This window comes from Vespa mandarinia, chromosome 3 (assembly GCF_050613455.1).
Source record: "Vespa mandarinia isolate Hongniang chromosome 3, ASM5061345v1, whole genome shotgun sequence".
Lineage (NCBI taxonomy): Eukaryota > Metazoa > Arthropoda > Insecta > Hymenoptera > Vespidae > Vespa > Vespa mandarinia.
The window spans coordinates 540479-565000 of record NC_140812.1 but is presented as its reverse complement, the minus strand read 5'-3'; the positions used below and the strand labels follow the sequence as shown (position 1 = coordinate 565000).

The window sequence follows — 24522 nt, the reverse complement described above, 5'->3', positions numbered from 1 at the left end:
TGTTATTGTTGTTTTTATTTCTTTTTAACTTATTTTTTAATCAATTTTTGTATATAAATATAAAATAGAATATATAGAGGAAAGATCATTGCTTGTGCAAAACTTGTTTTTTTCGTTTCGTCGAAAGCAATGAAAAATTTGTTCCTGAACTGGAAAAGGCCAGAATGGCCACACGCTACTTAGGAAAATCACGGGTATCTGGAAAGTGGAGAACGATTTATCACCTGAATCAATCCAATCGCATCTTCGGAAAGTCAAGCACTATTATGCAGGATGTCACGGTTCGTATAATCGAACGATTTATACGTGTCGTGCGTGAGCTGCTCTAAGATTTCGTAAAACGTACGACGACGTTTCGACTTTCTCTTTACGTTTCCCCTCTCTTCTTGAGGGGAATAATAAAAATAAAACAAAAATAAAAGATTCAATATATTTTACTTACAGCTTAATTTCTATTACGATTTCCTTTCAATTTTTTTTAAATGGTATTAAAACAATAAAACGTACAAACGTATAATACAATATTTTTCTTTTTTATCTATAATTTTATCTATATATATATATATATATATATGTTTATTGTATAATCCGATAATGATATTTTATCATTTTTATGCACAGTGATAATAAGAAAAATAGTAATTTTTAATTTAAATCTTTAACTATCAATACACCCAGCGCCAACTATTGAATATTACTTTAATGTCAAAGAGCACTGAAACTGTCGATAAAAAAGTACCGATCGTAGATAAAATATTTGTAAAATTCAATCTAATAATATTAAACATAGAATTCAAAAAAAAAATATATATATATATAAATATTTTCGAAGATCAACTTATTAATTTAAATATAATTGTATTCGAGATTTAAATACAACTTTCATAAAAACATATATAAGTATTGACTTTATCATTGACAGTATACTTAAATTGATGAAGTACTCACGCTTATCGATAGATGGTATTCAAAGTCCAATTGATCGATCTCTATGTATAAAAAGTTAAATAAGAAATTTAACTTTAAAATAATAAAATGATGGAAACAACAAATTGTAACTTTTCGATGATCGCTATCTGTAATATTTGCAATTAAAAAAATTTATCATTTTATATATATATATATATATATATATATATATATATATATATATGTATTGATCAAGATATTGATTAATAGTGATTTATTTAAAATAATTGTAAAATTCGATATCGAACAAATAAATATTGACATTAAAACGATAAGAAGAAATATTATATCTAAAAGACGATAAACAAAATACTTAACTTTTGCTTATACGTTGATGGTCTAATGACAAAATTAAAAACGGAAATAATTTTAAAATTAATTCCCGGGTGAATCATATCTCAGAAGGAAGATAAAAATGAATGATCTTTAGATCTGTATGATATTGTATTCGTTATACGATCTTTGTTTACAACATTGTATAAGATATCTAGATAAAACAATGATTTTAATACACGTACAATATACGTCATTTTTTTATCATTTTACGATAGCGAGTGCAAACGATTTTTCGTTTTTATAAATTTAAAGAATCTAGAGATAGTGTTCGTTGAATGTGACGCACAATACCGTCGTTCACTTTTCCTTATTCGTGATTTCTGACCACACACACACACACATATATATATTATATAAATTATATATATATATATATGTATATATATATAATTTGTCTCTAGGAAAAAAAAGTATAAAGAGCATCTGTGAAAGAGATATACACCGTACAAAGTACTATAAAATACGCTTACAAATAGTCCGATTAATTATTACACTCGTAATATTGTTTATAAAAAAAAAAAGAAAAAAAAAACAAAAAAAAAATGAAACGAAAAAGTAAGAAGTTAACAATTCGATCGTATTATACCCTATCGTATTATAAATCCAACGAATCTTTGGCTAATATCTAAAAGAAGATCGATCGATAATCTAAATCGATATCTATTCACGAATTTATACAATACAATCATATATGTACATTGTTAAAAATGTTTGTGCTATATAATCGTCCCTAAATAACTTCGCGAAATATGGTTTAGTCGAATGACAAAAAAAAGAAGAAAAAAAAAAAAAAAAAAATACACAAAATAGAACAAAAAATTAGAAGAAAAAAAAAAGGAAAGATGACAATCGAATTATATATTGACGACGTATACTTTTAATTCCTTAATTATTATTTTGTCATTGAATCATTACGGGCAAATTTTTATTACAGCAACATCAAATACTTTTTTTTTTTTTTTTTTTTTTTTTTTTTTTTTTTTTTTTTTATTCTCGTTAAGACGCGCAGTCACAAACGCAATAACTGCACCGCTACGCACACTAAACAACATATTTTATACAGTCTAATGAATGAAGGACAAATATATCGTTTCTTTGGACATTTTTCATATTTCTTTGTATAATATTTTTTTATTTTATTTATTTCTTTCTCCTTTATTTGCCTTTCTTCTCATTTCTTTTTTTTTTCTTTTTTTTCTTTATTTTTTTTTTTTTTTTTTTTTTAGTTACCCTCTCCTACAGAATAAAATGAAAAACAATTCTTATAAATTATTTCAAACAAAACATAATTTTATCTATTAAACATTTATATATAACCTCGCTCGGTAATACCCTCCATTGTTGTTGCATAGTACGCAAAAGGTAACTATTAAAAAAGATATAATCGCAAATTTTTCATTAAATAAAGAAACACGAAGAAACGTGCCGGTGATGATATTACAACGTGGAAAGCACATATTGTTTTTTTTTTTTTCACTGAATCGAATGGCAGTGATGAAAGAACATATATATTATATACCATATGTGTACATATATATACATATATATATATATATATATATATATATATATATATATAAACATGCATATCTCAATGTCGTTATTTCTGCAACAATCATTACGTTACAATAAATTTTAGTTAACTCGAACGATTAATTTTTATCATTCATTCGTTGAAAATTAAATAGACTCTTGATGGTGTTTTTTTTTCCTTTTTATTTTTTTTCCTTTTTTTTAATTTTATTTATTCATTCATTATTTTTTTTTCCTTTTTTTTTTTTTAGATTGATCACGATTCATGTTCGTTTGTCGAAATAAAATTTTTATTAAACACGATTTCTTTTTCTGTAACATCGAGGACGAATTATATAACATAAATAATAATTATTATCATTATCATTAATTATTATTATTAATTATTATTAATTATTATTATTAATTATTATTATTATTATTGATCAGTATTACTTGTTTATTATTTTTTTTTCTTCATTTCGCTCAACAATGAGTCTATATAAGTAACACTGGAAGAAATCAGGGTAAGGGTACGGGTGGGGGGGATGGGTGGGGGGAGGGGTAGCGCGGCGGAGATGGCGTTGGCGGCGGCGGCTGTGACAGCGATCCTCTCTCTCTCACTCTCTTCCTCTGCTAATGCTTTATTTCATCCTATCTTTTTTTTTTTCTCTTTTTCACTTTTTATTCATTCACACCGTACGCTTGTACCTCAAACTCTCTTTTTCGCACACAAACAAACACAACATACGTAACGTACGTACGTAACATTTTTTTTTTTTAGTTGTGTACTTACACGCACATTATCTTTCACGCATCGCGCACACTTACACACACACACACGCACACACGCACGCGCACACGCACACGCATACATGACTACCTACCACCGTGCAATTTTTTTTCTATCTGTTTTTTCTTCTGCTGTTTTATCTCTCTCTTTTTCTCTCTATTTCTGTCTATCTTTCTCTATCTTTCTCCCTCTCTCTCTCTCTCTCTCTTTCTCGTTCATGTAGAACTACGCAAAAGATTTTGGTATATAATAATACCTTTACTTAATATTTAACCTAAATTGTAATAATAGCGTGAAGCATTGTGAGTGGTATGTACATCATACGCGCACAGAACTAATATATATATATATATATATATATATATATATATATATATATATATATATATATATTATTCGATATCATCTTTTTTATTATTTTCCATCGATCATCTTAAAACAAAATGTTAAATTGGATCTTTTTTTGAGAAATATATGTATATACACATATGGTATATATATATATGTTTGTATATATATATATGTATGTATGTATTGTATATATATATATATATATATACGGAATGGAGGGGGTTCAGGAGGATAAAGAAGGTAACTAATCTCTCTTTCTCTCTCTCTCTTTTTTTTATATGCCTGAGTTCTTCAATATGAAGTGCCAATTCGCTCTCATTTGCTTATTCCCCACCACCGCTCCTCCCCGGCTCGTTTTCGCACTTTTCTTCGTCGAGCGCTTTTTCTTTCACGAGATCTAAAGTGTTCTTTTTTTTTTCTTCTCTTTCTTCTCTTTATCTCTTTTTCTTTCTTTATTTAACTCTCGTTCCTTTCTCAACTACATAATCACGCATTTTTCTTTTTCCCCCTCAGTTCTTCTTGTAACAACAAACATTTTAGGAATTTGCAAAAAATTCGTTTCCTTCCATCAAACGATTCTGGCAAAAAGCTTTTGGTTCATTCTTTTTTTTTTCTTTTTTTTTTTTTTTTTTTCTTTCTATCCTCCAAAGAATCAGTACATTTTCCAGAAAAGGACGTGAGTTCTTTTCTCTCTTTGTACTCTGAAAGATTCCTCCATCGAAGGCTTGTTTTTTTTTTTTTTTTTTTTTTTTTTTTTTTTTTTTTTTTTTTATTTATCTAACTTCCGAAGTTCAAAACGCGTTTCACGTTCTTTTTTTTTCACCGATAAATGTGCCCTTAAATGTATACTTAAAACGAGCCCATCATTCATACCCGCAGGTGTAGAAAATACTGCACAATTAATGTTAGAACATGGCAAGTGGGCGTAACGTTTCATTTTTGTCATTAGAATACAGCATCATCTCGTGTCTTCGTATGTAAGGTCACAGATTGGTTGGTTGGATGATTGGTTGATTGATTGGTTGGTTGTTTGGCTGATTGATCGGTCGGTCAGTGAGGGGGGTTAAGGAGAGTGGCGGTGACCAATTTTGAAAGGCCATATACACCTATGATTGACTAATCGTCAGCTCCCATGACGACTAATCAATCCGAAAGGAAAGAAATTTCTTAATTTCATTTTCTTACGATGTTTTTGTCCTCTCGTGAAATTGGCAGAGCCTTCAGCGAAGCTTCAAATTAAAATAACGTGCGTGCGAATATTATTCTTAACGTTTCAAGGTAGCATGTATTTTTTTTTTTTTTTTGTATTTCTTTAACATTTTGTTTGTTGTATTGTTATTATTATTATTATTATTATTATTATTATTATTATTATTATTATTATTATTATTATTATTATTATTATTGGAAAAATAGAACAAAAAGGAAAAAAAAAAAAAGAAAGAAAGAAAAAGAAGAGAACAAAAAAGGGATTAACGATCATGCGTTTGACAAACGTTACAAGCGCCCGCTCACCTGCACTGAACGAACGAACTTATTATGGAATGTACAAATTGTTTTTTATCCGTCATTTATCTCATAATACGATTCTTTAGATAAGCGAAATTGTTTTTTTTTTATTTTTTTTTATTTTTTTTTTTTTTATTATTTTCATTTTATAACACCATCGTCTTTCTGCTGGCACGTAAAATAAAGTTGGTCGACTCTTATAATTCCGTGGCCATCCTCGAATCGCGAACTAACGTGCAATATTTCGGATAACGCACGAAATAATTTCGATTCTTTTACTTCATTGGGTTAATCGCTGGCCTTCGCTATAACCCAACACACTTTGCTCATTGATCAGAGATAATGCAAAATGCCATTTACGTCCAGCAGGCTTTTTTTCAATTGACTTAATACTATCATATATCTGTTTTTTTTTCTTTTTTTTTTTTTTTTTGTTTATTTACTTAATACATTCACGCTTCTTCCGCTGACTCTCTCTCTCTCGCTCTCTCTCTCTCTCTCTCGCTCTTTCTCGCTCTCTCTCGCTCTCCCTCTCTCTCTCTCTCGCTCTCTCTTAACACACCATTCTTTGTCCCCCTTGCATCCTCTCTCGGTTGTACGAATTCTGTTTTTTTTATTTTCTTTTTATTTCTCTCTTTTCTCTTTTTTTTTTTTTTTTTTTTTTTTTTTTACAGAACCATCACTGTACAACGACCGTATATATTATGCCGTCTTTTACACGCATAATAATTCAAACATTTGTTGTTGGCCTTTTTCCCTCTTAACAATGTACTTTCGTTTTCTCGTACTTTGTTACATGCTGTATACTGCCACTTCAATTACGTTTAATATTATAATTGTGCTAAGTATTCTTTTATGAATAACATTCTCATCTTTATACATTCAGTAGAGCCGATTATTTTAATTGATAAATTCAATGTCAAACTACGCTAGAAATGATTACTATACAGTGAGAGAAATGTTTCGTCGTGGGACATGGGGTATTTTTTTTTTCTCCTCTATGTAATTCCCTGTCGCCTGTGAATTTTCACATTTTCTTTTAATTAAATTTCGTCCTCCTTTCATAAGATCGAAATAATTCATTCAATTAGATCATTCGTATCTCGACTTGCCGCAGCCATGCTTGTATTGCAGTACTTCCGATAGATACATCTTTCACGTTATGATTTGTGTAGACGTTAAATGCACGAGTTCTAACATATGGAGTTGAATATAACATTACAGAAGTATGCGCATGTGAGGCGATGCGGGTATGAACGAAGTAATGTGTGTATATGATTAAGTAAAATGTTGAAACAAGTTGCAATATTTAATAGTTGGGGAGCGTTGTTGGTTGCAGGCGACAAGTCTTGCATTCTTGCCTCTACGCGCTTTTTATTTTGTGTACAAATAGATGGCAACGATGAGACCATAAAGACCCAATACTTCTGCGAAGATGAGAATTAAGATCATACCGACAAAGAGGCGAGGCTGTTGTGCAGTGCCTCTTACACCCGCATCTCCCACAATACCAATGGCAAATCCTGCAGCTAAACCAGAAAAACCTACGGCTAAGCCAGCACCCAGGTGGACAAAACCGCTATAGCAAAAGGAAAGAAAAAGAAATTCGTTAATCGTTAACATGCGCAAGTTATCAGTTATACAATAATATCTATTCATAGTTACAATATTAAACCCCTTACTTGTATATTATATATTTGAAAAGTTTAATAGCCTTGCATGTAAGTTTGGCCATAACAATAACATCTTTCATATTTATTATATATGCAAAATAATAAAAATAACAATTGTTATCTTAAATATAAGCTTAATCTTAATATATTATTAGTTAGTTTAACTAGTCATTGAAAACGTCTACTCTCTAATGGTGCAAGTAAAGTCAAGTTCTTAAAATCAAACCTAATATTAACATGGTTAAAGCGTACAGCAAAATATCAGTTTATTAACAAGTATAAAGGGTATACTTACTTATAAAGAGTGTAGATTGGTGGTTCGTTTAGATTACCGGCAATAAGAACCGCCACTACCAGTCCATAAATGGCAATAATACCCGCCATGACAACAGGAATGATAGATTTCATAATAAGTTCTGGCCTCATAACAGACATCGCTGCAATCCCTGTACCTGATTTGGCTGTGCCATAAGCTGCTCCCAGAGCTACAAATAAGAAAATCAATGTATGCTATTGTAATTATAACCTCAAACATTTAAACCTAATACATTTAAAATATTGTACAATTTCTTCCATAAAATAAATCAATTTAAATATATAACAATTTGACCAATAGTTTCATTCAGAAAAAGTTCTGACAAAATTATTTCCTTTCATTATAAAATAAAAAAAAAACAAAAAAAAAAAAAAAAGATCTCAATGAAATGTTACTTTCATATACAATTTTTAATTCATATAAATCGAAAATCAAAAATACCTCGGTATTCATCACATTATTGAAACAATGCATTTCATAAATGCATTCTCAAATTCAGGACAGTTTCAGTAGGCGCGTGGGTAGTAAATATCGATCAGCAGAGGGTCCAAAAGATATGCTAGCACATAGTTTGAATATCTTGGAATATCTCGTACTTTTCGAGTGGAATTCAAAATATGATATTGCATGATTGCAATGTCGAAAGGAGAAAAAGGAAAAAAAAAACAAGAAAAAAGAGAGAGAGAGAGAGAGAGAGAGAGAGAAAAGACAGGAGGAAAGAAATAAAAAAGAAAAAAAAAATAGAAATAGAAAGAAAAAAAGGAATAAAGCCGAAAGATAAATAATAAAAAAGAAAGAAAGAAAACAAAAACGTGTTCGATAACGAGCACGTTACGCCCAGAGAAACTGAAGTGAAGTCACATGAGTCTCACGTTGGCGGTCACATGATAATCATGTAAGTCCCGTCCCGTGAGTAGGAGGGGGCGTGGCACAACTGGACCCCCTCCGATTTTTTTTTTTTTTTATTTTTTTTTATTCGTAAAACTTATTGTTTCCATGAAAAATGAAAAAGATAAATATAAAAAGAAATAAACAAAGCAAAACAAAATAAAATAAAACAAAAAAAATACTGATCCTACCTCTATCACTTCGCATATCCTAACCTTTTAGTTGAAAGAAAAGAAAAAGAAAAATAGAAAAACAAAGAAGAAAAAGAATTTAAGTGAAAGTTTATGAACTAATCGATACATAAAAAGATACGGGAGAGATAGAGGGATAAGAAGGAAAAAAAAAAGAAAAAAGAATGGGGAAGAGGAGGAAGGCGGAAGGAACAAATGAAGAATGAGTTTCTAAAGGCACACCATGGGGGGGCCCATTTAAGATCAAAATAAAGAATCTTTTTATATGGATTTTCATTATCTCTTATTCTCACTCGTGCCTCGTGTTCGATCCTTCTCGTGTGTTGCCGTCTATTCAAGAGGACTTCGGCGCACACGAGAAAAGGGATTCGTATTGATTTCCTCGATAGGAAGCCGAGGCTCGTGGCTTAGTTCCCAGAAAGAAAAATTCGATTGCCTTCTCTTATCCATCCATCCATCCATCCATCCATCCATCGTTCCTTCCTTCCTTCCTTCCTTCCTTTTCTCTCTCTCTCTCTGTCTCTTTCTATCTATCTCTCTTTAAACAGATACACTTTACTTGTTCTATTGGCGTCTCTCCTTCAGAGATATCGTAAATTTTCGAGAGGACATATTACGACGATGATAACAGTGTACAATGATGACCCACTACGCAACAAAAACGACATCGTCATCGACGTGGACGATCGGCAAATAGAAGAAAGAAAAGGAAAAGAAAAAAAAAGAAAAAAGAAACCTCCATCGAGGTCAAAGTTACGAAATAAGAATTTAAGCCCACCTTCTCAACTTTAATGATACATAAATACAGAGAAAAGAGAATTAAGAGAACGAGCGAGGAAGAGCGAGCGAGCGAGAGAGAGAGAGAGAGAGAGAGAGAGAGAGAGAGAGAGAGAGAGAGAGAGAGAGAGAGAGAGAGAGATAGAGAGAGATAGAATCTGTCTGGTAGAGAAACTTTTTGGATCACGTTTTCGGAACATTACGAAATCTACGATCTACATGCGCAGGAAAATGGCGCTTCGAATATCGAATCCGTATCCTTGGCATCTTCAGCTAACCGAGATTAGAACCTCTCTGCCGTTGCTATGCGAATCAAATGAGACAGAGAGAGAAAGAGAGAGAGAGAGAGAGACAGAAAAGACTCGTCGTATTTTTCCATTTCCTATCGTTAAAAGGACGAGAAGCAACGAGTCTAATACGTCTTCTTCGTCGTCGCATGAGAAGGGGAGTGAAAGAGACAAGAGAGATACGAGAAAGATGAGGGAGAGGGAGGGATAGAGAGAGAGGGGGAGAGAGAGAAAGAGAGCCTAAATTATAAGTATCGTTTCAATTGTACGTCGTTCAACTGCGCTCTGTCCATCTAACAATTTGTCCATTCATTTAGATTTAGTTTTGATTTCATTCGATTGTCAAATAAAACGTGAGACTTTTTTTTAAAAGTAAAAGTGACGAAAAGACCTTGTCATCGATTCGAGGAAATATGCGATCGATTTTTCTCCAAATCTTGCGCGCCTTACGTAGATAAAATGGCGCGTCGACTTAACCAGATTCCCCGGGGACACGTACGGCCGATAATACGATAGTCTTTTTTATCGTATCTCTTCAATAAATCCATTTCTATCGTGTTTACTCATACGTCATCGTTCTTCATGTAATTCCAGGTTGCTCTTTAATATCATCAGAATCGATAATTTCGTCTCGAGAAGAGAAATCGATTGATGTCGGATGGTAGACTATCGTTGTGAAACTTACCGGAAAATATAATGGCAGAGGCAGCGCCCATTACTCCGAAAAAGGGCCCGTAAATGGGTGCGCCCTCCGGAAATGCGGAACTCATCGTGTATATTTTTTTTTTTTATGTGTATGTAATTTCCTACGTCTCTGAGACTGCTCTCGTTCTATGCGTAGGATCGCGAGTATTTACACAGGTTGTCGAATCGCGGACCGTCGAACGAAGAGCGATCTTCACGCACTCACTTCGCTAGACTAGTGCCACTGTCAAATATGGCCTACCGTACAGTGGCGCGGGTCATGTGACAAGTGACGACCGTGAGAGGAAGCTGTTCAGTTACCGAATAATGTCTTCTCGATTACGATTGGTCCTTGAATTGAAGACTACCGAGTAATTGACCAATCCTCGACATCGTCTCTTTTCGTCGATGTGACGTCAAGTACTTCTATAAGCTCCCTCTAGGTGATCATTGAAATAGCTATTATCGCGCATGTGCCTGCATTTTAGAAGCGCGTGACGCGCGCCCTTCCGACTCTTTATCTACGCCTATGTAATATTTGGAGATTGTACTTGAAGACGATTGAAGAGATTTAATTTACTTATACATTCTTCCCATGACACTATTTCATATATTTCAAAATTTCTATTCGTCACATCGTCGATGGCTTATTTCGTATAATAAAAGAATTATGAAATATTTTAAATATTTTATATAAGACCGAACGTATCTAAAATATATATAAAAAAAAAATTCACTACATTTATATATATATATATTCTTTTTTATTTTATATCGATTCTTTATCTACCTTCTCTAATTTAAATAACGTAATTATCGTGTCATTTTCTTATCAGGTTAATGGATGTAGAAAATTTATCGCTATTACGTATCAAATCCAAATGCGTTATCGCATATGGATAAATGTAGGACAACATTTTTATATTCGTTATTATTCAACTGAGAATATTTAATTTAGAAATAAGATGCAAATATGAGTAAATAATTATATTACGATTACTTTAGTCTAATAACAATAATTTTTAAACTTTATCCTAAATACAATTATAATGATTAATATGAGAAAAATTAGTTTCATTCGTCTTATTGTTTATATAATAATATTACATATGATATATATATATATATGTATATATATATATGTACAATCTTTTAGTAATTTTTATAGTTTCTGCGAAAGAAAAAAATAATCTTTTATTCGTCGATATATAAATTTATATATTCAAGCCGACGCCTTAGTTTTAAACACGTGATCTTAAAATTTTCAACGGAAGTACTAGAGTACGCCTATGTTGCATATATGTAACCAATTTAAACGTCATAATAAACGTGCTCTGCAAAATCTTTTTATTATATTTTATATTAACTTGTGAAAAGAACAATGAAGTTCGCTTATAAGGTATAACATGATTTTAATTTTAAAACTTTATTATTATTAAATATATACATGGATAAAATATTAATTTTATATAAGAGATAGTTTCTCCTAACCTATTTTCATTTGTTTATTTTACTACATTCATTTCGATAAATATTGATAATATTAATACGATAATCTATTAAATGATATAAAGTTTATATAAGATATTCTTTGTTTTTATAGTTCAGTAATATACTTGGTACGGTCTATCGCAAGGGAGATTTGATATTTTCTCCTGATGGATCATCTGTTATTAGTCCTGTGGGTAACAAAATCTCAATATTTGATTTAAAGAAGTAAGTACTTTAGAATAATAATAGTTTATAATAATAATAATAATAATATGCTAATCATATAAATTAATAATATTGTTATAAAATTAATTTTTGAGTTTTGATTAAGTTATGAAATTAATTTTTAAGATTTATTAAAATTATAATTGTTTTATTACAGCAATAAATCCTTGACTCTTCCCATAGAAAGTAAATATAATTATACTGCTATAGACATATCTCCAGATGGATATTTGTTAATTGCGATTAATGAAGGTATAACATATAAAAATAAGTTTGTTATTAATAAATGATATGATGAGGTTATAATTAAATGAAAAATTATTTGTAGTGGGAGACGCTCATATAATCAGTATGATAAGTAAAATGATTATACATAAATACAGATTTAAACGTCGTATCAGAAGTGTAAAATTTTCTCCAGATGGAAAACACTTTGCAGTTTGTAAAGAAAATAATGGTAATTACATAGAAAAAGAAAATATCCATTTTCTTTGTTTATCATTTATATAAAGTATACTTCTTAGTTATAAATAAATTATTTGTACATTTCTATTTATAATCTTTTTCAGTTTTCATTTTCAATGCACCTGGTCTACAATCGGGAGAATATAATCCATTTATAATGGAACGGATATTTCATGGAGCTGTCGATGAAACAACATTCATAGATTGGTCTTTCGATTCAAAACTTTTGGCAATTGGTTCAAAAGATGCCACTACAAAATTGTACAGTTTACAGAAATGGGAAAACTTTAAATTCATTACACTTGGTTGTCATACTGATATGATAATAGCATGTTTTTTTGAAAAAAATAGTTACGATATATCGACCATTAGCAGGTATAGTATAAATGTATAATAGTATAAATGTATATAAATAGTATAAATGTAAATAGTATAAATGTATATAAATTATATACATTTATTAATATTTTTATGAATTATTTTAAAAACTTTTAAAAACTTATGAACAGAAATGGACAATTATGTGTTTGGGAATGTACCATTGATCCAGATGATCTAGTAGAATGGGAACCACCAACTAAAAAGGATAGAAAAACTGATAGTGATGATGAAGATGATATAGACCTAGATAAAGCAATAGAGAAAACTGATAAACAACGAAATAACTTAGAGCGAAAATTAGTCCAATTACGTAATATAAAATTTTAATAAATTTTACATAAAGCTTTAGTACATTTACATTAAAAATTTCAATAAATTTAATATTTTAGAACTTACATCTGAACAGAATGAAGAAGAGAATACAGAAATGGATTCAAAGGTTAAAAAATTACGTTATAAAAAAATTGCACGGCATTACTTAATAAATGAAATACGAAAACAAACCAAAGATGCAGTATTAACAGCAGCTACATATCACAGAGATACTCATATTTTAGTAGTAGGATTTAATAATGGTTCCTTTTGTTTATATGAAATGCCTGAGGTTAACATGATTCATTCTTTAAAGTATGTTTTGAAAATGCAAAGAAATAATATCGTATTATACAATTTCTTTACTTTATCTTTTTTATTTTAACAGTATTTCTGCGCAAGGTATTTCTTCTATAGCATTGAACTCTACTGGAGACTGGATAGCTTTAGGATGTTCTCATATGGGTCAATTATTGGTCTGGGAATGGCAGAGTGAAACGTATGCTATGAAACAACAAGGACATAGTAACAATATAAATTGTTTGGCATATAGCCCGGATGGACAATATATTGTTACTGGTGGCGATGATGGAAAAGTAAAGCTATGGAATACAATGAGTGGATTTTGTTCAGTTACATTTCAAGAACATTCATCTGCGATTTCAGGAGTTTTGTTCAGTCACAATCGCAGATTTATTGTTTCTTCCTCGCTCGATGGAACTGTTAGAGCATATGATTTAACTAGATATAGAAATTTTAAAACTTTGACATCTCCACGACCAGTCCAATTTAGTTGTGTAGCAATAGATTCAAGTGATGAGTTCGTTGTAGCAGGTGGTCAAGACTTCTTTTATATTTACTTGTGGAGTATTAAATTAGGTACTTTATTAGAGGTATGTCTAAATTAAAAAAAAATTATCTACTAAAAATCTTGACTATTATAAGATTCTTCTATTATATTAATTTTCTTTTTCAGATATTAGGTGGTCACGAAGGACCCGTTGTAAGTTTAGCTTTTAATCCAAGCCCTGCCAGCACAGAATTGGTATCAGTCTCCTGGGATAAAACATTAAAAATATGGAATGCTATTGAAAATGGTTCTATGCATGAGACGATACAATTAACTGCTGATGGTTTATATGTTACTTATAAACCTGATGGCGAGGAAGTTGCAGTATCTACTTTAGATGGACAAATTTCATTTTTCCATTGTAAAACTGCAATGCAAACGGGCAGTATTGAAGGTAGAAATGATTTAGGTAGTGGTAGATCCGAGATAGATATGATTACAGCAAAGAAAACTTTACAAGCCAAGTATATAAATATATTTTGTTATAATACGATTTAAATCATTCCTATAATTATGAATTTAAATACTATATTGCAAATGATATATATTTTAGAGCGTTTACTTCTTTGTGCTATTCTGCTGATGGTTCGTGCATATTAGCTGGTGGACAATCTAAAAACGTATGCATTTATAATGTTAAAGAAGCAATACTTTTAAAAAAATTTGAAGTTACACAGAATAGGTCTTTGGATGCAGTAGATGTATGTATTATTTTGAATTATTTAATTAAGTTTTTAATATAATATTCTTTAATCGAAGAATCTTTTTTGTTTTTTGCCCCCTTTAAATAGGATTTTATAAATAGACGAAAAATGACTGAATTTGGAAATATAGCTCTGGTCGAAGAACGTGAAGAAAATGAAGGTGGTAACGTAACATTACGTTTACCAGGTGTTAAAAGTGGTGATATGGCTAGTAGAAGTATGAAACCAGAAGTGAGAGTCTTTAGTTTACAATTTTCTCCAACAGGTAAATTTAACATTAAATACAATATAACATATGTTTAAATTCATGTTATTAAAATATATTATTTAGGACAAGCGTGGGCAGCAGCAACAACTGAAGGCTTGCTAATATATTCATTAGATGTTGATTTTATATTTGACCCATTTCAACTTGACCTTAAGATCACTCCTGATACTATAAAAGAAACACTTGCTAAAGTGGAATACACACAAGGTTTGTATTATTAAACGCAACATACGCAACATACGTAACATACATTACTCATTATAATGTTAATTAAAGTAATTAATATATTCTTTTTATTTTTCAGCGTTAATGATGGCCTTGAAACTGAATGAAAAATCTTTAATAAGACAAGTCATTGAAACTATTCCATATACAAATAGTAAGACTATTTTATATTAATATATAATATATGAAATAAAAATTTATTATCATACACTTTATATATATTTAATATTTTAGTTGAACTGATCGTACGAAATTTAGCTGATATTTATCTAGAGAAGACATTGAAATTTATAGCAGTCGAATTAGAATCAGCAAAGCATATACATTTTTATCTTTTATGGATAGAAGTGATATTAAATAATCATGGACACAAAATGAATACTACATTTCAAATTCCGTTACTATTAATGTTACAGAAAAATATGCAAAGAAAGTACGACGACTTGAGTTCGATGTAAGTTGAATTGAATTTTTTAATAATATATAATCTTAACAATACAAAAATATCGCTATAATAATTTGTTATTGCAGATGTGATTTTAATCAATATACAATAAGTTACATAAAAAAAATGGGAGAAATAAAGGCTGCTAAATCTAAATTAAATGATAGTGTAGCTACGATTAACGGATCATCCGATACTTCATTTATAATGGAAATGGATACTGATTGATAATAATACGAGTATAATAATTTTAAATGTGTATATAAAAAATTTATATGTGAAGTAAAAACATATATATATATATTTTTTTTGTTTTTTTTTGTATTAAATACTTATAATGTTTCTTAATATATATTTTATTTAAGAAAATTAAGCTTTATGTAGACAACATTATATATAGATTATATCATTAGAGTATATATAATAATCCAAAATTTACATAGAGATATGTTTATACAGATTGCATTTATAACAACGTGAACATATGCTAACTGCGCCAAAACAAAGTCAATTAATACTGAAAAGAGTTGATTGACATTACATTAAATAAATTTACTATATTATGCTGCTTTCTTTAGCAAAAGTATAGGCCAATATAAAACGACGAATAAAAGAAAAAGAATAGGAAATCCAATTCTGCTATAACGATCTATTTGTTGTGATCGTGTCCGATAAGGAAATAGAGATGATGTTTCAAGATCAAGCCATGTTTGTAGAAGATGTTTGCTGCCTGCTCGATTGTTCTTTGATTTTATTGTATATATGGTATCATAATCCCAGAATTCAGAATTTTGACTTTTGTCCGCCATAACTAATCGCTGAATAATAACAGATAAATAACACCTCGATAATAATACTAATATAACGATAATACAAACTTAATGCGTGATATGTTAAATCATATATTTTTAATTCTATAGAAAATAGAAGAACAATATCGTATACAAACCGTTTGAAAGCTCCGAGGTACAATTGACGATTGTATATCGTTTACACATTGATAACGTAAATCAAGCACTTTGACTATTACAAATTCTCCCAAAGCAGCAAATACGAACATCATGCAACCAGCCATCCAAAGATCAAGTGCCTAGAAATTTATAATATAGTTTATTTTATTAAATGAGATATCAACATCGTTCATTCGCGAAAATGATTAAGAAATATGACTCAATTAAAAAATCATATATTTATTATCACAATTAATTTTGTTGGAAGTTTCTATAGAAGAGCTTCACACGTTCGACAATCTGTCGAATTCATAATGCAAATTATGTTAAAGTTTTTAAGCCGGAAGTTTGTTTAATAATATTGAAGTTACTTTTGAATCATTGTTTAATCTGTATATTTATTTAAGATATCCGTTTTTGGTTGCACTAATAACTTAAAAAAATTTTTAAACAGTTTAAAGAACACATTCGGAAGATATAACTGTTTAAAAGTATTAAAATCTTTTCAGTGAATTATTGATATTTTTTACTATTCATCTTTGTTTGATACTCAATCAATTTTCGTTTCTTACTTACAAATATTGATAATCGTTGATGAAAGAACTATTAGAATTTTTTAAAACAGTCTAATAACATGGATCTTGTTCTTCATTAAACCATAATGTATTAAAGGAAACATTTATTTTGTTCGAATATTACATCCACAGTATGATTGTAGAGTTGAATTTTATTTTATAACTCTGAAACGAAAAGTTTCCCGAAGATGTAATTTATACTATTTAAAATTGATAAAGTGATTATCTTCTATAGAGTTTTTTTTATTAAAATTTGAAGATAATTTTTTTGGATATTACAATTTTCCTGAATTTTTCACTGAGTTATGAAAACTAAAAAAAAAAAAAGAAAAAAAAAATGTGTAAAAAGAAAGTTAACTTAAAAAAATTGTAAAAATAAAAAGTGATGTATCATTCAAAAGCTTAAATTTATTATGATCTTTTTGCCACAAGAATCAGGTCGATATTTTTTTTTTTTTCAGTTAAAAGTTATAGTCTCTAAAAAATTTTGCTAAATATATGTACTTTTCCATTTTTTCAAGGCCTATAAAAAAGTAAGAGCTGGGAATCAATGACCTATATATGAATCTAGGAATATACATGCAAACTTTCAACAAAATTAATTGGAGGTGAAAACATATAGTTTTTGAATAGAATCCTTTTCATGCAAGTACTCACTTTCACATAGGCAACCGGAGGTATGTCACTTTTCAAGCCAGTAAACATCGTCACCAAAGTAAGCATACTCGTTACTAAAAGAGCGACACGTCCTGGTATCGCATCTAAATCCAACCAAAAGCTGAACCAGGAAAACATTACGACTAATGTCGATGGAGCAAACGTTTGTATTAAATGATGTCCTATTTGTCTCTCAAATCGGAATAAAACCACCAACCTTGAGAAATTTCCTATACGATATACGATTAATTCTATGTAATGTATTTTCTTTTTTTTTTTTTTTTCTATTCCTATTGAATTTCGAATCTAGCCTATGGTCGAAATTATTTGTAGAAAAAACTAAAATAACTTACCATTCTTTTCCATCATGTAATGGGTAGTCTCTTCGAAGACAACTGGTTTTCCTATATTATATTGTAACAATTTTAATTCAGGATTAACTGTTACACCGTTATCGTCCCATCTCAATCGTAACTTTTGACTATTATAAGAAACTGCAAAGATAATTTTTCGATAATGTTCGAGATAAAATATTTAATAAGTTCATTGATATTTTACTTACAACTTTCCACGTAGATCGGACAAACTTGTATGTCCATAGGATAAAGTTGAAATTCCATTTGGCATGCTATAATTGCGTGCATTCGCGCGGAATATCGGACGGTTTTATTTCTGTAGAGTGTGACCGATGAGAATTTGTGGTTTAAGGTAGCGATCTCTGCGAGACATTAGTGCCGCATTAACACTTGTCACAGTGTAGGAATCACTTGAGCGAGCAATAATGGCAAATGGAAGACGATATCTCGAAACAGGTACTACACGCGAACTGTTAATTTGATCGAAGCGTCAATCGGCAATGACATAAATATATAAATTAGCAAAGCAAGCTGATGATATAATTACCGGAGACTTTTGAATTTAGAAAATAAGGATCAGGCTGCCAAAGATTATCATAGAATTCTGATGGAAAAATAACATAATCGTCTCCTTCCTCGAAGATATCATCGAGCATATAAAGTCGTGACTCGGTCCAGCTTTGACGAATGAACATGTCGACCCTATAAAATGAAAAATAAATCATTGTTCCGAATGATAATATCAAATGAATCTAAAAGGATTATTTGAATTTGTCGACTCATGTAAATTTAATGGTTCACCTAAAATCCATATCCTCGACGTTAATGGAATTGATATCCACGACAAAAATACTGAAGTCAACTGTCACTGGGACACCCTTCTTTGATGGCGGTCGAATCTCTTTAATAAAATAAATAAAACAAATATCTCTGATCGAATTTTAAAATGATAATCGATTTTAATTATATATTACAAACCTTTCACGTAATTATTTGGCAATACGACTCTTGGCTTCATGGTACGATTTTTGACACTTCCTCTAAAAATACTGAAATTAGATCAAACAAAATCTCTCTCTCTTTCTCGCTTTCTCTTTCTCTCTCCCTCTCTATCAGAAAAATCAAATGATTTCGAGAGAAATAATTATTCCGAAAAAAAAAAGAAAAAGTAAAGAAAATAAGATTGAAAAGATTACTTAGCGGAAAATACTTCTGGGAAGGGGCTCAAACAAGAGTGAAGAAAAACTATTAGAATCGTGCTCTTCATCTTAGAAGTTTAGAGAACTGTCAATGTTTTTCGATCGACATTTCAAGTCAACTTGAAAGGAGTTCCAATTAATCTATTAACAGGTCACTTATATGCAATCTATTTTAATTACAGATATAGTTGTACACTTCGACGTAGCAATTATTTTGTTGCATTATGTAAGAGACAGATCCTATTCTTGCGTTGATAGTAAAAAGTAGAAAGAAAAGAAAAAAAAAAAAAAAGAAAAAGAAATGTAAGATACAAAAGAAGATCCATTGATCAGGGGTTAGCAATATGGCGAATAGCCGCACCTATTGTATTATTATAATCCTGACAATATTTACAAATCTGACAAAAAGTTTTCCATCAGTCCTCATTCTCAGTAATATGAAATCGACTAAAAACTGTTTATGTTTTATAGTTATAAAATACTATTTTATGTTTGTAACTAATGTTGTTGAAAGTAAATGACATTTCGTTATATAAGCAATAATGGTATATTAGAAATTATTATTTATTATTCAAGTGAAAAAAATAAATTGTATGAGAAAAAATTTTTGATCAAATTTATTGATATTGACATTTTTCAAGAAATAACGTCACATTAATATTTTGTTATATTTTCTCGTGTCCGTATAATACCTTTGATACCTGATCTTTGATAAAAGAAATTAGATTTTTCCATGAATCCGCGAATGAAATTTTTTTTCTACGATAATCTTATGGTTTCTCAAACTTTATTTTTTGGCTTTTTTTAATGAACTAATTTCTTAAATTTTCTTCATAAGTTTTGAATTAGGTATCGTGACTGTTCGCAGGCCATCGTATTGCTTTTATACTGTTCTGTTGTAAAAAATGTTTTATTACTTTATTCTGACGATGGCAACTGCCATTATTTTAAAAAAGAAGAAAAAATATTCCGAATCTCAAAATATTTGGATATTTTGTCTTTTTCTCTTAAATTTGAACATTCTTTGCAAAATTTCATCAGATTTTTGCCGAACAAACGTTCTTCCGTTATCTATAGTCAATATGTACCTGACTCGTCGCTGAAAATTATTTTCAACCAATTCTCCATTGTTCATTTTACATATTTTTTACACCACAATGACCGTCTCTTTTTATGTTCTTTCGCGAAGAAAAATTTAATGGATTAATCGATTTCTAACGGTACGATTAAAAACGTTCTGTGGCCACTTCTCATTAATTCGTTTTGAAGTAACACGTTTCATATTTTTAAAGAATTGCATGGAATTTTTTGTTATCTCGTTATACGAGAACAATCACATCGTTTACGATTAGATACGCTACTTGTTACATTGTACTTCTTTATCAGATAACTGATGATGCTTTAACTATAGGAATTATTCTTCTTTTCATATCGTTTGAGTTATGCTGAAGTGGTGCCATCTCTTTTTATTTTGTATGATAAATTAAAAATTTTCTTCAGCATTGAATACACTAATCAATTGTTATCAGATGTAACTTAAAATTGACATTTTTGTGATACACTTAATAGATTCATTGAGATTATTGTTCGAGCCATTATCAAAAACTTTTGTTTCAATATTTCCATCGATCGAAAATTTTTTTCCATATAATATTTCATTTGTTATCTTGTTTCTTCTTAATAATAAATAATAATTTCTAATGTATCATTATTATTTATCCTTTTTAATTTCTCATTAATTTCAACATTATAATAAAATATTTTATAATTGTTAATCATAATTCTCAATATTGACAAATGATAAATTATATATTACTAAATCTGATTAAAAAGACAATTTGTCGGGGATTAGAATCGAGATTTCCTGTCGTTCTCATTGATAGAATCCAAGAAAAGACAATGGTACATATTTCTACTATACTGGGCTTAGACATCACGTGCCTTTAAAAGTCGACCTCAATCGATGACCTCGATGAGTCCTCTATATTTTTATTATTCTCTTTCTTAATTTTTTGTTTTCTCTTATTCCTTGTAAAACATCTCGGACAGATGCCCGAAGTCAACCGAAATCAAAATTCCGTTATAATATCCGTTCAGATGAAAAATAAGAATTTATTTCTTGGTGAAACTTTTAAAGGATCCAAAACGATCGCCTTTCTCACGATCCATCGGCCATATTGACTCTTCTGTATCTTGCCTGAAGCTATTTTATAAGGTCTACTACGTAAAGTTTCTATGTGGCACTAACGTATTGGCAACGACCAGGATATATTCCATCTAGTTCACTTTATGAATTTCTGAAATAAATTATTCGACATTAATAACATAAAAATTAATTTTAATGCAAACGATCTTTAATAATCAAGAAATAAGTTTTTTTTTCTTTTTATCATTTATATAATTTTGTTCTTTTCGTTTCTAATCGTTGATATTCTTGATGATCAATCGAATGGTTGATTAATATTCAGAGATTTAAAATTTACGATTTTGTAAAGTCATTAATTCTTTCCTTTCTTTTTTTTTTTTCCTGATTTATGTTTCATAAGTATACTGTTATTCTGAATTTGTTTGATTTTTTTTTTTCTAACAACTAGGACATCGTTCCTCAAAGAAAAATATGATAAACATATTGTAGAATAGACACCATAATCATTCATGATTATCAACATTCTCGTCGAAATAGTTATTGAATGGGTAGGAGGGGGATACATAAATAGTGTTCCGTTCGTTGGAATGTTACGGAGCTTGGTGTAGAAAGTTCACTCGCCCGATGATTTTCTTCTCATGTATTGCCCCATTTACATAGGTCTCTCACACAAGAGAGTAATCTATTCAACAAATGAAGTTAAGAATGCAAAACGTCGATTTAGAAATCACAATGAGTATGTATATTTGATATTTAACCCTTTAAATGAATATAATCAAAAAAGTAATTATCCGAGCAAATGCCTGATCACTTTTAAAACTTTATTGATCATTAAGTCATTAAGTTTAATTATGTTATCAGTAATATAAAGTATAAATTATATCTTATATCTATAGAGATAGGACAAATTATAATGATTGTGAATAAAAAGAAAATATATAAAGCTTTAGTATAAACTTAAAAGGGTAAAAAGATTAATCATTTCTGAGATATAAACGTCTTGTCACGATTGCGATTTTGATAAGTACACAATTACAAGATAATATCCTGAAAATGTCGGTGTATTATTTTAATGAAGAAATAAATGATATTTTATTATAATATGGTCGTTCTAATGAAAATGCTATATAGCTATACAACGTCTTTAAATGAAAAATTATTCTAATCGAACGAAATTTTTTTTTTTCGAATACTTTGTATAATATATATTTAAAAATCTATCTTTGTAATGTTTTCTTCAATGTAATTATAAAAAGAAAAAAAAAAATAAAAAAAAAAAATAAAAAAAAAAAAAGAAATTAACATAATCTGATTATGACACGTATAATACAAATAAATGTGTTTTGTAAGTTTTTTTCTACAGAATATTTTATCGATCATAAAATTATCATTTAAATATTATGTAATATCTAATTTATATGGACATAAAGTTATTCGATATAAATATTTCATAGAGAACAAATTAAATGACTTTGTGGTTCAAGTAAGAAAAAAAAAACAAATCCCTAAATTAAAGACTAACGAGAATATATTTCTTATTTTATATATATATATACATATATATATATATACATATATATATATACATATATATATATATATATATATATATATATACTTCTTTTACTTAAGTAATCATGTCGGTTTCTATATACTTTGATTGTGATTTATTTTAAATATTTAAAACATATAGGAGAGAGAAAATGCACATGCGCACGCATGCGTATTCGCATGAATTGCCCATCGAACGAACATCGTCCACGTTTAAATCGTATATCTAAATACAATATTTTCACTCGACAGTAAAGTCATATGACGTTTGTTAATGACATTTTCCTCTTTCCTTACTTTTCTTATCGACACTGAAATGAAATTTTTTTTCTTAAAACGTTTTTACAGTAATATAAATCGAAAAGAGAAACACTCGAAAACACACGTACTCCTTATTCTTTTTTTTCAAAACATTGTAAACTGTAACGATTATGACTTTACTCTTGGAAAGGAAAGCATGCATTAAACAATGACTTTCACGATAATGAACGAATAATAACTTTTTTTTCTTATTTTTTCTTTTTTGTTTTTTTTTTTGTAATAAGGAACATGTAGATTGGTTTAACAACGAAATGAAGAAAAAAAGGATAGAAAAAATAAATGTTCAATATCGGAAATGACGTAAGAAGAAAACGATCAATAAAAATTATAAAAATTATTCTTCCTCGTTTCACGTATCAATGTATAAAATATTAAATTAAATCTTGAAAATTTGAAAATCAATCGTTAAAACGTGGAAAGTCCTGTATGTATATACGATTAAGAGTGCAGATTTCTTCTCGTAAATTTTCATTTTCGTCGTGTCTAATGTTCGACGAACCGTGAACTCTCGAGTACACTCAGGTGCATTTCTGTGTTCATTCATGAAAACGAAAAGAAGATCAACGAACTTACAACGTGTCCTCTTTTCATATCTCTCTTCAACCTGTTAATAGAGAAAAAGGAGTAGTCATGAAAATTTTTTTCGTGATAAAAAAAAGAATATTATTTGTCACTCCTATTATAAAAACCATTACTTATATTCTTTCAATTTTTTAATTTTTTGTTTACAATCTATTAATTTATCGAAATGAATTTATCGAAACTCTATGTTTTTTTTTTTCATTCGTAGCATTTTATTCTTAATAAAAATAATAATAATACGAAATAATTGATATGAAATAATTTGGTAATTATTTAATAATAATAATTGAAATAAAAATATAATAAAATTCGTGGATTCACGTTTACCGATTGAAAATCTCGAGTTAACAGGTTAACAGGGTAACGTTACACGATCGAATTCGATGATAGAGCTGCAAGAGACACCCCTCGAGGGTTGTATTGATTTCTATGATGGCGGCTAGCCGGCGCCCGCCACCCTCGCAGTTCGTCGGGAAAACCGAAGAAACGTTAGCTCCGTCTTGCTTTTTAATTGGTGTCATGGAAATGAAACG

The 24522-nt window shown here is 29.4% G+C and overlaps 3 protein-coding genes across 6 annotated transcripts; 1 reads left to right on the top strand and 2 right to left on the bottom strand.

Annotated features, from left to right (window-relative positions):
- Nucleotides 1-4686: 4686 nt before the first annotated feature.
- Vha16 (vacuolar H+ ATP synthase 16 kDa proteolipid subunit) lies at nt 4687-10556 on the bottom strand. Its single transcript, XM_035877990.2, has 3 exons — nt 10288-10556; nt 7439-7628; nt 4687-7049 (listed from the first exon to the last, which is right to left on the bottom strand). The coding sequence occupies exons 1-3, from the start codon at nt 10370-10372 to the stop codon at nt 6845-6847; spliced, it is 480 nt and encodes a 159-aa protein (XP_035733883.1). The 5' UTR covers nt 10373-10556; the 3' UTR covers nt 4687-6844.
- A 1015-nt stretch (nt 10557-11571) lies between these two features.
- Nucleotides 11572-15976, top strand: LOC118446853 (periodic tryptophan protein 2 homolog). Its single transcript, XM_035877978.2, has 15 exons — nt 11572-11685; nt 11890-12002; nt 12160-12254; nt 12331-12459; nt 12572-12842; nt 12977-13158; nt 13238-13475; nt 13549-14053; nt 14137-14474; nt 14564-14711; nt 14802-14979; nt 15046-15189; nt 15287-15361; nt 15442-15661; nt 15739-15976. The coding sequence occupies exons 1-15, from the start codon at nt 11668-11670 to the stop codon at nt 15878-15880; spliced, it is 2796 nt and encodes a 931-aa protein (XP_035733871.1). The 5' UTR covers nt 11572-11667; the 3' UTR covers nt 15881-15976.
- Nucleotides 15977-16062: 86 nt separating this feature from the next.
- On the bottom strand, nt 16063-20758 carry alka (glycine receptor subunit alpha alkaliphile). 4 transcript variants are annotated; one of them, XM_035877985.2, is made up of 9 exons: nt 20478-20758; nt 19169-19239; nt 18992-19091; nt 18738-18892; nt 18397-18552; nt 18188-18328; nt 17835-18064; nt 16602-16742; nt 16063-16470 (listed from the first exon to the last, which is right to left on the bottom strand). In XM_035877985.2, the coding sequence occupies exons 1-9, from the start codon at nt 20522-20524 to the stop codon at nt 16213-16215; spliced, it is 1299 nt and encodes a 432-aa protein (XP_035733878.1). In that variant the 5' UTR covers nt 20525-20758; the 3' UTR covers nt 16063-16212. The 4 variants fall into 4 exon arrangements, with proteins under 4 accessions (XP_035733878.1, XP_035733879.1, XP_035733876.1 ...); XM_035877986.2 differs by having other exon boundaries at nt 19169-19230; XM_035877983.2 differs by lacking the exon at nt 20478-20758 and adding an exon at nt 19387-19558.
- Nucleotides 20759-24522: the final 3764 nt, after the last annotated feature.